The sequence below is a fragment of the Diospyros lotus genome, chromosome 3 (assembly GCF_014633365.1).
Source record: "Diospyros lotus cultivar Yz01 chromosome 3, ASM1463336v1, whole genome shotgun sequence".
Taxonomy (NCBI): domain Eukaryota; kingdom Viridiplantae; phylum Streptophyta; class Magnoliopsida; order Ericales; family Ebenaceae; genus Diospyros; species Diospyros lotus.
Window position 1 is genome coordinate 29,630,532 of NC_068340.1, and position 17,473 is coordinate 29,648,004.

Here is a 17,473-nt window from a genome sequence, read left to right on the forward strand (position 1 = left end):
ATATTTTATTAACTAATATAATTCCTTTCACCAATTTTTAAATTATTTTATATTTTATTATCTATTATAATAATATGTTTTGGCCATTTTTAATTATCTAGTAGAATTATTGTAATTCTAACAAAAATTATTTCTACTTTTCAACTTTTTTTAAATTTATTTTTGAACATGAATTTAGAAAATAAAATATTATTTTTAATTTTCTTTTTTATTTTTTTGACAATTCATATTAATCATAAAATACTATTTTAATCAAAAATTTGATAATAGGGATATTTTGATAAAAAAACTCTTATCTTGGTGCTTATCATATACATTAACAAACACATAAAAAGAAAAAATACAATTATTAGTGGATTTCAAAAAATTTAACAAATACTTTGATAGAAATCTTAGAATAATTTCTAGTCTTATCTTGATCATTCTATATCTTGATTCGGAATGCATTCCAACCTTATTTTGATACTTCTTATCTTGCTCATTTTAACAAACGCCCTCTTAATGGTAAAGAAAAGAGAAAAGACACCAAAAGAAAGATTAATAACCAATTCCTTGGTTATTATTCAATGAAAACATATATGTAGTACAAGTTGTTTTATTTTATTTTGTAACTCGAGAAAATCATCTTTTTCTCTAACACAGCAACTCTGGTAAAATTTTTTAGAAGGAATTTTTTTATTTTTGCAAGTAGCTGAGGGGTAATTAATATTATTGGCTTATATAGATTACAAACACTGGGAATTTTTCTTGAAATGTGACAATTGTGGGCTTTTCTTAGTTGCTGCAGTCACAAAGTTAAAATCGGTTGTATGGGAAATGATTCTTGTTCTATCTTTGCTAGTAATGTAGAAATGTGCTTTCACTTTACCATTGAGTGTATTTTGTCAAGATTTCTGTTTGTTTGGATTACTATTTTGTCAAGATTGATGGGCCCTGATAAAATGCTAGATCTTCATCTTCAACTCCTGCAATTAATAAGAATATATTTCGAGGCCTATCTTTCTCTGTTTCAAAGCAATTTCAAGCTTAAAACTTGTCTTAGACAAAAGTGAGATAATAGCTTTGTGGCAGGTCTTAGTCATTGAGAGTTGTAGCTTCCTTAGGTTGTAAGGCGGGTCATCTTCCTTGTACTTATTTTTAGGGGTTTGGAGTGAAAAACTACTGGAGCATTGGGAGACAAGTTTTGAGCTTTTGAAATATCAATACCTACTATCCAAGGGAGATAAAGAGTTACTCTTATTGAAAGCTCCTTGTCAAGCCTCCTAGTTATGCCTTTTCCTTATTGTTAGCTGCTGCTTATATGATGAAGAGGCTGGAAAAGCTTCAAAGAGACTTCCTTTGTGACAGTTTGGATGATGAGTTTAAGTACCATTTAATAATTAGCTGGGATCAGATTTCTCTTTCATGAAAGCACTAAGGGTTAGGAATTAGACACTTGGATACTTGTATACTCCCAGGTAAATGGCTTTGGCATTTTGCTTAGGAAAATGAATGGAGAAGAATGGTGGACAGTTAAGAAGTTTGAGTGTACTAGGGAATTTGGCTTCCTAATAGGATTGCTTCTGGACCCACTGTTTTATTTTGGATCTCTTGCCAATTTTGTACATTTAAGCAGGGTTTTTGTTTAGAGACCAGAGATTAATTTGTTTAAATACTTGAAGGATTAATCCAAGAAGCTAAATGTACAAAAGAATGCAATATATTAGAAGGGACATATGAATGCTGGAGCATATAAGGGTGTTATATATATATATATATATTTTCAATCAGCAAGTAAAAGGTCAGTGGATTACTTTCATGTGATTAGGGGGTTTTTATTTAGCTTCACATATGTCATGTGGGAATTTTCTTTTTTACATATTTTTATCTTTGCATAGAAAAAGAAATATATTAAGTTATCTATCGAAAGAACGAACTGAAAAAATCACCTAGAAGAGTGTAGAATAAATAACCGAGATAGGAAAATTAACGTTAAAATTGCAAATTGAGTATCATCAAGCGAGGGTCGACAAAAAAGTTAAACAGAACAGAACAGACCAAGACCAAAAAAATAAAACGTACTGACAGCTGAAAAAATAGAAATAAAAATGGGCACAGCGAGTCACATATGGCCAAATATTTGGAATACTTATATATAAGAAGGGGATAGGACCACTGTTGCTTCATCGCAGGAACACATCTGTGAGAACTGTGGTAGACTCCAAAGAGGCTTTCAACAGCTTCAATCCCTAAATCACATAAATAAATAATACAAACAGAAAAGAAGATATATATTTCGATTATTTGCCACAAAAAATCAAAACTTATGGTGGATTAAGGATCGATCATAACTAAAATGTGTTCTTTCAATAACTCCCACGTGAAAAGGATATATATGTAATTCTGGAAAACATCTATATTTTTATAGTATATTATATATTTATATTATATTTACAAGTATATATAATTATGTTTTTATTGTATGTATGATTCCTTTGACTAATACATGTGATTTCAACACTACGAGTCATTACAGTCCATACACAAAATTTTGCTTCTATACACCAATATCAAATTTTTAATTTGAATAAAAAATTTCTGTAGCCTGCCTTCTTAAAATTGTATTAAGAGTATTAATTATAAAAAAAATTCTTTTGCATGTTTTTCTAAATAAAAAGTTAACCACATAGGATAGGAGAAAAAGGAGGAAGACTAGAGAAGATAAAACCAGACCTCGTCCACGTCAACCTCAACGATCTTCTCCTGGAGGAAGCCGATGTCTTTGACCTTAAGCGCGTTTAGAAGAGCAACACTGGACACAGTGGACAGGGGCTCCACCGTCAGATCATCCGCCACCGTGTAAACCACCGCGCTTTTGACGTACCCTTTCAGTACCTCATTTTTGGAGTTACCGCTGCTACTTCCCTGAAAAGAGAAAGGCAGCGCCTTCAAAAGCGGCGACGGCACGGTGCTTGAAGTCGCTGTAGCCGGGTGCAAGAGAGAGTCCTTCCTCTGGTTTGGCAGTAAATACTCGTCGGCAAGGTTCTGGACGCTCTTGTAGATTTTGATGGTAGACCCAGAAACAGCCTGGCCGCTGAGGGCGGCCAGAATGCCGCCGAGCGGTAGCTGCAAGAGGCCAAACAGGAAGTCGACGAAGTCCTTTCCAGCCTCCGCGAACACCACCTTATCTGTGGTGGTGTCTACTAGAAGCTTCAAGCTTGCGGTTTTGGCCATCGGCAGGTTAGATTATGGGGGTTGCAGAGGGGGGAAATTACAAATTAGGAGATGGGAATGGAAGGGAAGAAACGGTTGGGACGATGAAGATTTATTTTCTTCTCTCTCATTCTTCATTTAAACCTGCTAATTAAGCTTATGACAAACATCATATCTGGCCTCGTAGCTGATAAGTACATCAAGCTACCAGTCAACTGCCTGTAGAAGGTCTGATCAACTTTTACTCCTCCCTCATTCTTTGAAATCTTGAAACCAGGGACAATTGGGTTGTGAGAAGGATTGCAATTCTTCATTTTGAATCTCTCTAAGACTTCTTGTGCATACTTCTTTTGATTAATGAAGATGCCTGCAGCAGATTGCACAACTTCTATTCCAAGGAAGTATCTCATCTTCCCTAAATCTGTCATTTCAAACTCCTCCTTCATAGAGAATTTAAATTCTCTAATCATTGATTCATCATTCCCTGTGAATATTAAATCATCCACATATAAACATACGATTAATAATTTACCTCCTTCTTCTGTTTTGATGAATAGTGTGTGCTCATAAGGACATTTCCTGAACCCAACCCTTGTGAAGTACCCTTCTATTCGGCTGTACCACGCTCTGGGTGCTTGTTTTAACCCATACAAAGCCTTTCTCAATTTGTAAACCTTGTGTTCATTCCCTTTGCTCACATATCCTTGTGGTTGTTCGATGAAAACTTGCTCTTTCAGCTCTCCATGCAGGAAAGCTGATTTTACATCAAGCTGAAACAAGATCCAATCATTGAGTGCCGCCAAAGAAATCACTAATCGAATTGTATCATGTCTTGCAACTGGTGCAAATACCTCAGAATAATCAACTCCATACTCTTGTGTGTACCCTTTTGCCACAAGCCGAGCCTTGAATTTGTCAACCTCTCCCTTCTCATTGAGTTTGGTTTTATAGATCCATTTGACACCTATTGCCTTTTCTCCTTTAGGAAGATCAACTAACTCCCAGGTGTCATTTTTCTTTATGGCTTCAATCTCAGCATCCATTGCTTGTCTCCACTTTTTGTTCTTGACTGCTTCGTTAAAGATAATTGGATCACTGTCTGCAAAGAGTGCAAGATAGACTTGAGGGTCCTCATCAGACAGCTCTCCTCCACTTGTATAATCCTCCATCCATGCTGGTCTTCTTCCTTGACGTGGCAGAGGCTCAACAAATGTTTCTGGTACTTCATTGATGTCATTTGAGTCAGTGCTTGTACTGTCATCAGCTTGTTGCATCTCCTGGTGTGATTGTTCATCACTATTTTCTGCAAGGTCTACAGCACTTTCATTGATTTTATTACCACTCCAATCCCAACAGTTTTCCTCATCAAAGACAACATCTCGAGAAATGATAATTTTCTTTGTCAAAGGATTATAGAGTCTATAGGCCTTTGATTCTTCACTTACTCCAAGAAGCACACACTTGACCCCCTTGTCATCAAGTTTCTTCCTTCTTTCATCTGGAACTCGTGCATAGGCTATACTTCCAAATATTTTGAAGTAGTTCACTACAAGTTTATTTCCAGACCATGCTTCCTGTGGAGTCATATTTTTTACAGCAAAAGTGGGACTTCTATTAAGCACATGCACACTCCAATTGACAGCTTCAGGCCAAAATTCTTTGGGAACTTTCTTCTTAGACATCATGCTTCGAACCATGTTCATTATGGTTCTATTTTTTCTTTCTGATACACCATTCTGATGGGGTGAGTATGCAGCTGTTAACTGCCTCCTAATTCCCTTCATTTCACACCAGGTTGTGAACTCTTTTGACATGAATTCACCCCCACGGTCAGTGCGCAGTGCTTTGATAAACTTTCCTGTTTCTTTTTCAACAAAAACTTGAAATTTCTTGAACATCATAATGGCTTCAGATTTTTCAGACAAAAAATATACCCAAGTTTTTCTACTAAAATCATCCGTAAAAGTAATAAAATACCTTTTCCCACTATTTGAGGTAGGATTTATAGGTCCACAAATGTCTGAATGAATGAGTTGTAATGGCTGATCAGCTCTCCAGGTGCTACTCTTTGGAAATGATTCTCTTTGCTGCTTGCTTAAGACACATTCTTCACACATACGCGAAGGAGATTGGATTTTTGGAAGCCCTCTCACCATCTGTTTTTCCTCCAGAGTTTTCAATCCATTAAAGTTGAGATGTCCGTATCTATAGTGCCAAAGCCATGTAGAATCTTGCACAGTTGACTGAAAACAACCTTGATCTTTACTTGCAGTTTGAGTTTCCAAAGTAAACATGCGATTACCAGCCATCTTGACCATTGCTACCAGTTCATTCCTTGGATCATATATTTGACAACTATGCTTCTGTATTATAATAGCAAAGCCATTTTCTTGCAACTGACCCAAGCTTATCAAATTGCTTTTGAGCTCGGGGGCATAGAACACTCCACTAATGGTTTGCACGACTTTGTTCATCATGATTTTCACATCTCCTTTCCCCATAACATTAATGCTCGAATTATTGGCCAGCTTCACAGTTTCTCGAAATGTTTCATCAAGCTCGGAGAACAATGTTCGATTACCACTCATGTGGTTACTACATCCGGAGTCAAGATACCATACTTCTTTTGCATAATCTTTCGCTGCATGGTTTTCATAAGCTTCTTTGCCATCCACGTAAGCCATCAAGACTAGCTCCTCTTCGGTTTCAGCAAGATTTGCCTTTGTATCTTTCTCTTTTTCAGGACATTCCCACTGGTAATGCCCCAACTTGTGACAATTATAACACTCCAATTTTGACTTGTCAAATAAGCCTCGGCCTCGACCCCTTCCTCTACCTTAAAAACCTCCATGACCTCTGCCTCTCCCTAGAGATGATTCACCAGCAGTAGTCACTTTTAGAACATGCTCTTCCTCCACATGACTGAGCATTCGTTGTTCATGAACTAGGAGTGAGCTCTGTAATTCATCTATTGAAAGATTGTCAATATCCTTTGATTCCTCAATAGAACACACAACATAATCAAACTTTGGTGTCATTGATCGAAGAATCTTCTCAATCACAGTCACATCTTCCAGAGTTTCTCCATGAATCCTCATCCGATTTGCAATGGCCAATGTTCTTGCAAAGAACTCATTCACTGTCTCTCCAATTTTCATGTGAAGGATTTCAAACTCCTTGCGAAGAGCTTGCAATTGAGCACGCTTAACTCTGGCTGTGCCTTGGTATTTCTTCTTGAGAGAGTCCCATATGTCTTTTGCTGTATCTTTCTTGAGAATTGTCTCAAGAATTGCACGGTCAATAGCCTGAAACAGGTAGTTCTTAGCTTTCAAGTCCTTCAGCTTCTCGGCTTCAAGATTCTTGAGTTGCACCTCCGTCAGCACTTCGTCCTTTTTTGGCTCTTTTATCCCATTCTCAATTAGCCCCCAGTACTCTTTTGAACGAAGAAAATTCTCCATTAGCATACTCCAGTGGTCATAGTGACCATCGAAGCGAGGAATTGCTGGTTGCACAAAGCCACTTCCATTTTCTGATGCCATGGATCTTTGCTGCTTCAAGTGAAAGCTGCTGCTTCTTCAATTGTCAGGCCCCCAATGGAGCTCTGATACCAGATGTTAATTTTCAAGAGAACTGCAAATAAAACTCAATGTAGAGAGAAATCGTACTACACTGCTTTATTCAGAGAAAGATGTTGGCTTTATAGCCTACAATGGATAACAAAGGAAAACAGAAAAAATATCCTCTAGAAACACGGATTCTCTCAACAATAATTCAAATATTTCCTAATAATCAGGGATTATTCAACAGCAATTAAGGATAACAGAAGAACCATTCAACAATGCCTTTCAAATTCCAAATCTGGTTGTTGATAGTGATTATTTTCTTCTCTCTCATTCTTCATTTACACCGATAATTATGGGTTATGCCTTTTCAAGTTCCAAATCTGGTTATCCCGATCATTAAGGAAGGTGAGGGGATGATCACAATCACAACTTCGATTGCTCGGTGCGGCGGCTGCTACAGTCTATTCGGCTTAAAGGAGGATCAGGTATGTCGTTATTTTCTTTTGCAATCTTTTTTGACGGTTTTGAAATAGAAGATATACTGACGTAGAAGATAATGATAATGATGATGATGGGGGAAATTTTATTCAAAACCTGAAAATTTACTCTTCAAAACCCACGTCTCATTAAAATTTTTAATAATTTTAATATACCTCTTTTACCCTCACAACCCACAGCAAACTCTCTCTTCCGATCACCTTTCATCCCCAGCCATCACCTAAATATATAAATACGCACTTACACACACACTTATATATATATATATATATAGCATGGCCGCGACCATGCAACCCAGCGCGCACACACATATACACTCACACACCAATACACTCAGACACCTATATAAATATATATACACACACTCACACACACTTATATATATATATATAAGCCGCGGCCATGGAAACCCCTGCACCTCGCGGTGCGAGGGTTTCTGCAACCCCCTCACCGTGAGATGCAGGGATTTCTAAAATCTCCGCACCTCGCGGTGCGGGGAATCAAGCCTTCCCCGACTGCTGGGAAGGCTTGATTAAATTTGTTTTATTTTAATTAAATTTATTTTATTATAATAAAATAAAATAAAAAGTAATATAAATAAATAAATAAATTCTAAATATCTGTATTTTAAGTAATTATAAATTAACTAATTTTAAATTTTAAATCATTGTAATTAAGTGTTGAATTTTTAATACTTAAAAAAATTTAAAATTTATTTTATTGAATTACTTAAAAATACACATATCGAAAAATCCTATCATCATTTAAAATAATTTTTTTTAAATATGTATATCTTTACCTAATTCAATAAGATAAATTTAAAAATCCTATCATTATTTAAAATATATTCTTTTTAAATATATGTAATTATAAAAAAAATATTTTAAATGATGATAGAATTTTTAGATATGTGTATTTTCAAGTATTAAAAATTCAACACCATGATTTAAAATTTAAAATTAGTTAAATTATAATTACTTAAAATGCAAAAATTTAAAAATTATTTATTTGTATTAATTTTTAATTTTATTTTATTATAATAAAATTCTTAATTAAAATAAAAATATAAAAATATAAAAAGTCTTCCCAACTGCTGGCAGTCGGGGATTTCAACAATCCCCACACCTCGCGGTGCGGGGGTTGCTGAAATCCCCGCACCTCGCGATGCCGGGGTTGTTGAAAACCTCCGCACTGCGAGGTGTGGAGGTTTTCATGGCCACGGCCATGCTTTTGTGTGTGTGAGTGTGTATATATATATATATATAGGTGTGTGTGTGAGCTTGCTAGTTGCATGGCCGTGACTGCCATGGCCGCGGCCATGCTCTGTGTGTATATATATATATGTATGTGTTTGTGTGTGTATATGATGTAGGAGGGAAAGAGAGATGCGAGATGATGGTCGGCGATGAGAGGTGATCGGAGAAGAAGGTTGGCTGTGGGTTGTGGGGGGAATAAAATAGGTATTTTAAAATTATTAGAAATTTTGATAGGACGTGAGTTATGAAGAGTAATTTTTCGGGTTCGCGATAGAATTTTCCTAATAATGGTGATGATGGAGGTGGTCACTGGACTTGACGAAGATTTAAATATTTTTAATTTATTTTAGTTTATATTTTGTGCTTGTAAGTATTGTGTGCTATTTTTATTTATATTATTTTATAATTTATGAAAATTTATATTATATAAAGTAATATTTAAAATTTTCATTATGAATAGATGAACAATGATAAATAGATTGAAATTAATAGATAAAATTATTTTGAAATAAATATATGTATTTTATTTATAATAAAAGATAAGATTATAATAATTATGTTGTTAAGTAATATTAATTTATTTTTTATAAAATTATATTATAAAAGACTTGGTTCTCGATTTTGGTAGGATGGAATCCTTAAAATCCAACGCATCAAAATCTTCATAAATCTTAGATGATTTAAAGCTGAAACTCTAGTTTTTATTTTCGAAATATGCTGAAAAAATTCTTTAAAATTGGCTGAGAAACTCTACCAATACAAGCTCTCTCTCAAGCTTCCAAGCGGAACTAATTTTTATCTCTAAGGTTGTCTCCAACAGTCCATCAAAACTCTTGCCAAGCTAAATTTTTAGCATGGCGACAATCGTGACATGCTCCAACATTGCTTGCTTACCACTCTTTTTGTTCGCTCGCCATCCAAATAGCAAAAGGGGAAATCTTTGCCTTTTTTGACTAGCCCAGAATCCATAGCATCTCTCGCCATTCCTTCTCGCAACGATCACCGTCAGAGAAGAGACATTGTTTAATCACAAAGCTCCATTGAAAAAGAGGCATTGGCATCGCTAACGATCAGACAAGATCCTTTACGAGTTGCCATCACCCACAGTTGAAGAAGACGAAGAGTCGCATTCTCCCACAATCGAAGAAGATAAAACGTCACCATATCCTGAGTATGGAGAAGACGAACAAACACAGTATGCCTTTGATTTATGCATTTGCATTTTTTTATTTCCCTTCTAGTTGTTAGATAAATCCGATCGATTGATTGGTTGGTCATGGTGATCATGGTGGTGGATAAATCCGATGTAGTCAGTCACGATGGTCACAACAACGATTGGATGGTTGGGTTTCAATTTGGGTTTTCAATTTTAGTTGTGTTTTTTTTTTTTTTTATTTGTGTTTTTTTAGCATATTTGAGCTATTGGTGTATTATTTTTGTGTTTAATTTGAGTATTAATTTAACATATTTAGGCTATTAGTAAGATAAAATAAATTAGAATTGAAGTTTATTAATAAATAAATAAAATAAAGAGACAAATAGAGAGTGAAATAGGAAGTGTGGTTGAAATAAACATAGTTTTTGAGATAAAATAAGAATAAGAAGTGAATTATTTATAATATAATAAAAAAAAATAGGGATGTGGTTGGAGATAATCTAAAGAGACTAATACTTACTTTGGAAATAAATCTTTGTAAAATTTACTAGTTTTTTTAAAAAACCCTAATAAAAGAATTGCTCCTAACTTGAAAGAAAGACGTTCAACAGCTAACTTAAAACAAATTATACTTAAAATTTAACAATTATCAAAATACACTTTTAACACACAATTAAAAACTTGAAAAATAAAAATTATGTATAGATTTGCATTAAAAACAAATTACGAAATTAATTGAGTTAGAAGGGAAATGAATTTAAATATGAAGTTTGGATGAAAATAATATAATTCGTGAAGACCCACATATTAACAGGAAAATATTTATTAAAAAGATTTATAACAACACTTGTAAAAATCTTTCACTTGATAATTATTTTTGTATGTACAATAGCAAGATTTATACATAAAGAGAAGGTAAACAAATGTAATCCACCTATCACGTAGCCCAACCTAAGTAATAATAAGTCAAAAGAAATGTACACTGAGAATGAGAATCAGATTTGATTTTTTAACACTTCTTCTTAAGTTAGAATAGATGCTAATCATTCTTAATTTACTGGCAAAATTTGAAAATTGTGACACACTCAATGATTTAGTGAAGATGTCGGTTAGCTGATCAAATGTTGATATATGGTAAGTTCTGACTACCCAAGCTTGAACCTTTTCTTGAATAAGATGACAATCAATTTCTATGTGTTTTGTTCGTTTATGAAATACCGGATTGAAAGCTATATGTAGAGCAACTTGATTATTGCAGAATAGTTTATCCAGCTGTGAATGTTTTATTCCAAGATCATGTAAAATGTTTTGGAGACAAGTGACCTCACAACAAGCAGATGCCATGGAACGATATTCTGTCTCTGCACTTGAGCGGGAGGCGATAGCTTGCTTTTTGGTTTTCCAAGAAATGAGAGAACTCCCAATAAAAACACAGTAGTTTGTGGTTGACTCACTACAAGAAAAATCGATTTTAGTGACGGAAAAATTCGTCACTAAAAACAGAAAATCCGTCACAAAAAAGGGCGTCACTGATTGTTAGTGACGGGGTTGAGCAATCTCGTCACATATCTGTGACGGACAAGCTTTCCCATCGCAAATCTGTGACAGGACATCTTTCCCGTCACAGATAATTTTAAATAATAAAAAAATAAAAATAAAATATTAAAATTAATTTTAAAATAAAATAAAATAAATATTTATCTAATTTATAATATTAATTCTAAATATTTGAATTGAAATTTTATTTCTTCTTTTTATTGTTTTATTTTAGATAAAAATCTTAAAATGTATTAGCGTGCTCTACATATTTTATAAAAACAAAATAATATTTTTCTTAAATACTATTTTAATTTTTAGTCTTTAATTACTTGCATATTTGAATTAAAATAATTATCTAATTTATTTCATATGTTAGTTTTAAATATTTGAATTGAAATTTTATTTATTATTTTTAATGTTTTATGTCAAATAGAATTTTTTGTATTTTTTAATGTGTATATTTTATTTATAACAATAAAAGTAAACTGTATTACATTTAAAAGTAAACTATTAAAAATTATAGTATTACATCAATATTTCCTATGTATTTTATTTAAAATTACAGTATTATATTTTAATTAAAAGTAAATTTTTTTCAATTAAAAATAAAAAAAACACAAATAACCATTAAACTAAACTAAAATAAAATAACTACAACTAAACTAACACAAAACAATCATTAAACTAAACTAACACAAAATAACTAAAACTAAACAACACAAAATAATTATCTCATTGACTGAAAGAGTGGCGGCAATGGCACCGGCGTAGTAATAATACCGGTGGGAGACAGCAGCTACAGAAAAATCAAGAGAACCAATGGGGGAATAGAGAAATGGCGTCGGAATAGGGGGAAGGGGGCGAGAAAAAGTGAGAACCAGAGAGAGGAAGGGGGAGAATAGATGTTCGGGAGGGGGTTTTAGACTTAAATTAGTGATGGGTGTGCCATGCCCGTCGCTGATCAGTGACGAGCATGACAGTCCCGTCATTGATCAGTGATGGGCATGGCAGTCCTGTCACTGATCAGTGACGGGCAAGGTAATTAGTGACGGGCATTGCAGTCTTATCACAAAAAACATGGTAGGAAATTTAGTGACGGGACTGCAATGCCCGTCACTGATCAGTGACGAGCATGACAGTCCCATCACTGATCAGTGACGGGCATGGCAGGCCCGTCACTGATCAGTGATGGGCAAGGTACGCCCATCACTAATTAGTGACGGGCATTGTAGTCTCGTCACAAAAAACATGGCAGAAAATTTAGTGACGGGCATGACAGTCCCATCACTAATCAGTGATAGGCAAGGCACGCCCGTCACTGATTAGTGATGGGCATGGCAGGCCCGCACTGATCAGTGACGGGCATGGCAGTCCCGTCACTGATCAGTGACAGGCAAGGCACGCCCGTCACTAATCAGTGACGGGCATTGCAGTCCCGTCACTAAATTTTTTGCCATGTTTTTTGTGACAGATTTTCGTCACTAAACCCGTCACAAATTAGTGACGAGTGGGCCCCCGTCACAAATCCCGTCACTAAATTATGATTTTCTTGTAGTGACTTTCGTGTGTCTCAATATCGAGCCCAATTCGCATCACAAAAAGCATTCAACTGTAATAAACTTGTGGATGAGAGAAAAATACCTTATCTAGGTGTTTTCTTGATGTAACATAGAACTCGTTGTGTCACTTCTAGGTGTGGAACTCGAGACTTGTCCATAAATTGACTGAGAATGTGAACGGAATATATAGACCAAGTTTGGCCTTGTGATGGTTAAGTAAATCAATCGCCCAACAAGTCTTCGATAAGAGAATGGATCTTCAATACAAGCGTCTTCTTCCTTACTAAGAAATAAATTCTGCTCCCTTGGAGAATTGGCGGGCTTTGCTGCCAAGTATCCCATGTCTTCTTATATTTTAAGGGCATATTTTCTTTGTGATATAATAATTCCTTATTTTAATCGAGATATCTCTATGCCAAGAAATTAAAATATTTTAAATTATCAAGATCTTTAAGCTCAAATTGTTGCATGAGATGGGCTTTAATTTCTTGGGGATTATTGGCTGCAAGAATGATGTCATCCATATAGATAAGTAGGGCAATAAAAGAAGTACCATGGTGTTGGACGAATAATGAGTGATCTGATTTGGATTGTATGAAGTCTGCAAGGGTGACGACTTTAGATAGTTTGATGAATCATTGATGAGAAGCCTGCTTAAGCCCATATAAAGATTTGTGAAGATTGTATACACGTGTCTCCCCTTTTCGTCTGAAACTACGGGGTAATGTCATGTAGATGTATTTCTCTAGATCACCATGGAGGAAGGCATTGTTGACGTCCAGTTGTTGAAGGTGTTAATTCAGGGAAAATGCAACAGCAAGAAGTAAGCGAACAATAACAAGTTTGGCAACGGGTGCAAAAGTCTCACGATAATCAAATCCTTCAATTTGACTGTAACCCTTTACAACTAAGCGTTCTTTATAGCGTTGGACAGTGTTATCAGGATTAAATTTGATCTTGTAAACCCATTTGTAATTGATGGGTTTCTTGTGGCAAGGAAAAAGTTGGAGAGACCAAGTGCCATTATCATAGAGGGCACGAAGTTCTTCGTCCATTGTAAGACGCCACTTAGGATCGTTGACAGCTTGGGTAAAGGAGGTAGGTTCTTTGACAGCTAAAATGGAAATGGTGAAAACACGATGGATAGGAGAAAGTCGACCATAAGTAAGAACATGAGACAAAGGGTGAGAAATACATGTGCTTGTAGTCAACACCGAGTGAGACGACAGTAGAGAACAAAGCTTCTACATGGTATTGTTGAAGGTAGCTAGGTGCCTGTGTGGGTCGTTGGAGTTGAGGGTTGGGTGTGGGAGAATCTTGTGGTGCATCAGGTACTATCGCGGTGGCTGGGTCAAAAAATGCAACATCGGGAAGTGGCAATGCTAAATGGATTATTAGAGCTGATGACGTAGCAGTGGGTGAAGCAAATGTCGTATCGAGTGAGGTCAGATAGGGATCGGATCGGGGTGAAGGCATTGTGCCAAGTGGAGATGGCTCCACGATAGTTGGGTGTGGATGAGCAGGCACTACAACAAGTTGGTTGGGATTGGTAGGCACTATGGTTGGAAGGATCGGATCTGCAGAGCCAGCGACGGGAAGGATGGAGTATGCTGGTGAAGTGGAGATGGGTGCAATAAAAGCATAAGGGAAAACATGTTCGTGGAAAAGGACATCTCGAGAAAGGAAAATTTTGTTGGTTGCTAAATTATAAACCCAATAACCTTTGGTACCATAAGGATAGTCGAGAAAAATGCAACGGAGAGAACGAGCATCAAATTTGCTTGGTTTGTGGTGATGCGTAGAGGCAAAACAGAGACAACCAAAAACACGTAAATGATCATAAGTGGGTGTTTTGTGAAAGATGACCTCAAATGGTGTGCAGCCATGGAGAACAAAGGTTGAGGTACAATTGATTAGATAAGTGGCAGTTAGGAGAGCATCACCCTGAATTTTTTTGGAAAGGTCGGCTTGGAAAAGCAAGGCATGAGCAACATTGAGGAGATGTCGATATTTTCGTTCAACAACACCATTTTGTTATGGGATTGAGATACAGCTAGTTTGGTGAATAATCTCTTTAGCATGATATGTGTTTGAAATAGCAAATTCAAGGCCATTGTCACTACAGATGATTTTGATGCGAGAATCAAATTGGATTTCAACAAGGTTGATAAAGGTTAAGTAAACAATTTCTAGCCTCAAATTTGGTTAACAAAAGGTAAACCCATGTGCACGGAGAAAAATCATCTACAATAGCAAGAAAGTATTTTGCTCCTTGTAAGGATGAGACATGGTAACCACCCCAAATGTCAACATGAATTAACTCAAAACAAGATTTTGTAGTGATGGAATTGGTAGGAAAAGGTAGTCTAGTTTGTTTGACAAGTGGACGGATAAAACAATCTATGACTAGACCGATTTTGACAAAGTCTAAACATAAAGAGGTGGCACGTAGGCTTTTATTGGAAAGATGACCAAGACGTTGATGCCAAAGACAAGGATTGATGGAGGAAATGATGGCAACAAAAATATGACACTGAGCATACTTTGACTTATCCAAGTAGTAGAATCCAGCTTGTTTAGTTCTCGTCCCAATCGTCTTCCTCGAATGTTGGTCCTGTACAAAACAAAGGTGGTTGGTAAATGTTGTATAACATGAAAAGGTTTGAGCCAATTTGACCACATATATATCAAATTGAGTTTAAAGGAATGAACACAAAGCACATTATAAAGAACCAGTCTACTAGAAAGGTGTATTGTCCCTACATGTGTGACTTGAGCAAGAGTATGGTTTGGTAAATGCACATAACGGTTGGTGATAAGTATACTACTGGTAAAAAGATGAGGGGAACAAACCATGTGATCAATAACTCTTATGTCAAAGATCCATTGAATACCCTTACCATATATGTGGGAGCTAGGAGGAATACTTGAAAGGTTGCTCACTATTGACACTTGATGTGTAGCACGAATCGTCTTTGTTCGAGCAATAAGTTCAAGAAGATTGCAATATTGTTCAACAGTGAGACTGTAGAAGGAAAAGGTTTCAATCTTATCAGAGTTGGAAATCACATGATGAACTAAGGGAAAACCATTTGAGGGAACCTTTTTATCCCCTTGAGTGTTTGTTTGCTTGAGCTTACAATAGACATCAATGGTGTGGTCTTTGTAACCACAATGATCGCATTTAAAATGTTGGCAACAATTGTCAATGGCATGGCCAATAAGATTGCAGCGATCATATTTGAAATGTGGGTTTCTTGGTGAGTAATTTCTATTAGAATTTGGTGGTCCATTTTTGACGATAAAGGCAACGGCTTTAAAAAATTTCTCATTTTTCATTTCAATTCTTTTTTCATTTGGAATGCTTATAAACTCCTTGACATGTAACATGGATATGGTAGAAGCAAAAGATGCTTACTTTTACTGGGTGCTTATTTTACTTTTAACTTTTCTTTGGGGTGGCGTGATTTGGGTTAATGTTTTTTCTTGTAGTATGCAGATAGGATGAGAAAAAAAGTGACTGCAAACTATTGGCATTATTTTTCTACAGATACACTAGAACGATAATGCTATTTGTATAGATATGATTTTTACAAGTGACTTGAAAAAATCATTTTATCTTTTTCTCTCCTCTCAATCACTATTTTACCCCTTTCTCTCATCTCCCCCATTCTATCATCTTTCTCTCTCCTCTCCTCCCTCTTCAGCATCGCTCGCGCTGGTCGATGCCTCACACTCGCCGCCCACCATCGCTAGCTATATCCTCGCCTGGCCAACCACCACCTCGCCGCGAGAGGTTAGACAGCCAAGCGAGGATGCAGCGGATAGTGAGGTGAGGCAGTTAACGGCGGTCAGTCAGACAAGGATGCAGCAGCGAGTGAGAGGGAGCGGCGGGCAGCGAGGGGAAGGCTGTGAGAGATAGTGCTGAAGGAAAAAGGAGAGAGAGAGAGAGAGAGAGAGAGAGAGGTGCAATTGCTAGAGGGGGAAGGGGAGAGAGAAAGGAGAGGAGAGGAGAGGAGAGAATATGGCGAATTTATCGCGATAAATCATCAATTTATTGGGAGAACATCACCTATAAACCCCCAGTAAAACCTTCCTCGTATTAATAGCATCACTCTACACTGGAATAGAGACCCAGAATTTCATCTGAATGTCCGGACTGAACCATGTACGTTTAGTTCACAGTTATAGCGGGTTTCGCCCAAAACCAGTCGTTAAATCACCCTGTTTGTTCAGCGCAAACCTCAAGTGCTACTGAAACACGGTTTATAAATCCATATGACAAGGGATTTTCCTCAATGTGAAGGAATTTCTGACAGCAAAAGGGTAATCAAAGCACTCCTGATTCGCCACACATTTTACTGCAAACGATTGACAAGTTCGTGTGGTTGTGTATTGCTTGATGGTTAACTCAAGTTGCTTGGATTAGAGCAGTGGCCATGCCATCCCCCGTAACCTGGTATCAATGGAAAGACAAAATGAGCCCCCCCCCCAGAGGTATTCATCAGTTCGAGTTGAGGATTTTCACTTCAAGTAGATGCAGTTCAAAGCTCATCCCTCTGAATTTAATATACATCCACGGCCATGTTCACTGTGCATGACACATTGGCAACATTATGTATTCTGTTTCGGTGTATTTAAGACCTTAGCATCTGGACCCACCCACTGTTTTATCTTGGATCTCCTGCCAATTTTGTACATTTAAGCAGC

At 36.3% G+C, this 17,473-nt stretch overlaps 1 protein-coding gene across 1 annotated transcript; it reads right to left on the reverse strand.

Annotated features, from left to right (window-relative positions):
* Nucleotides 1-1,957: 1,957 nt before the first annotated feature.
* LOC127797262 (uncharacterized) lies at nucleotides 1,958-3,333 on the reverse strand. Its single transcript, XM_052329998.1, has 2 exons — nucleotides 2,713-3,333; nucleotides 1,958-2,228 (listed from the first exon to the last, which is right to left on the reverse strand). Exons 1-2 carry the CDS (start codon nucleotides 3,211-3,213, stop codon nucleotides 2,163-2,165), a joined length of 567 nt encoding a protein of 188 aa, XP_052185958.1. The 5' UTR covers nucleotides 3,214-3,333; the 3' UTR covers nucleotides 1,958-2,162.
* Between the last annotated feature and the right edge of the window lie 14,140 nt (nucleotides 3,334-17,473).

Excerpts from the sequence above, each read along its gene's own strand:
- LOC127797262 (XM_052329998.1), bottom strand. The coding sequence starts at position 3,213 with ATGGCCAAAACCGCAAGCTTGAAGCTTCTAGTAGACACCACCACAGAT. Across the intron at positions 2,229-2,712 it reads TTGAGGTTGACGTGGACGAG|GGATTGAAGCTGTTGAAAGC; the intron begins GTCTGGTTTTAT and ends TATGTGATTTAG.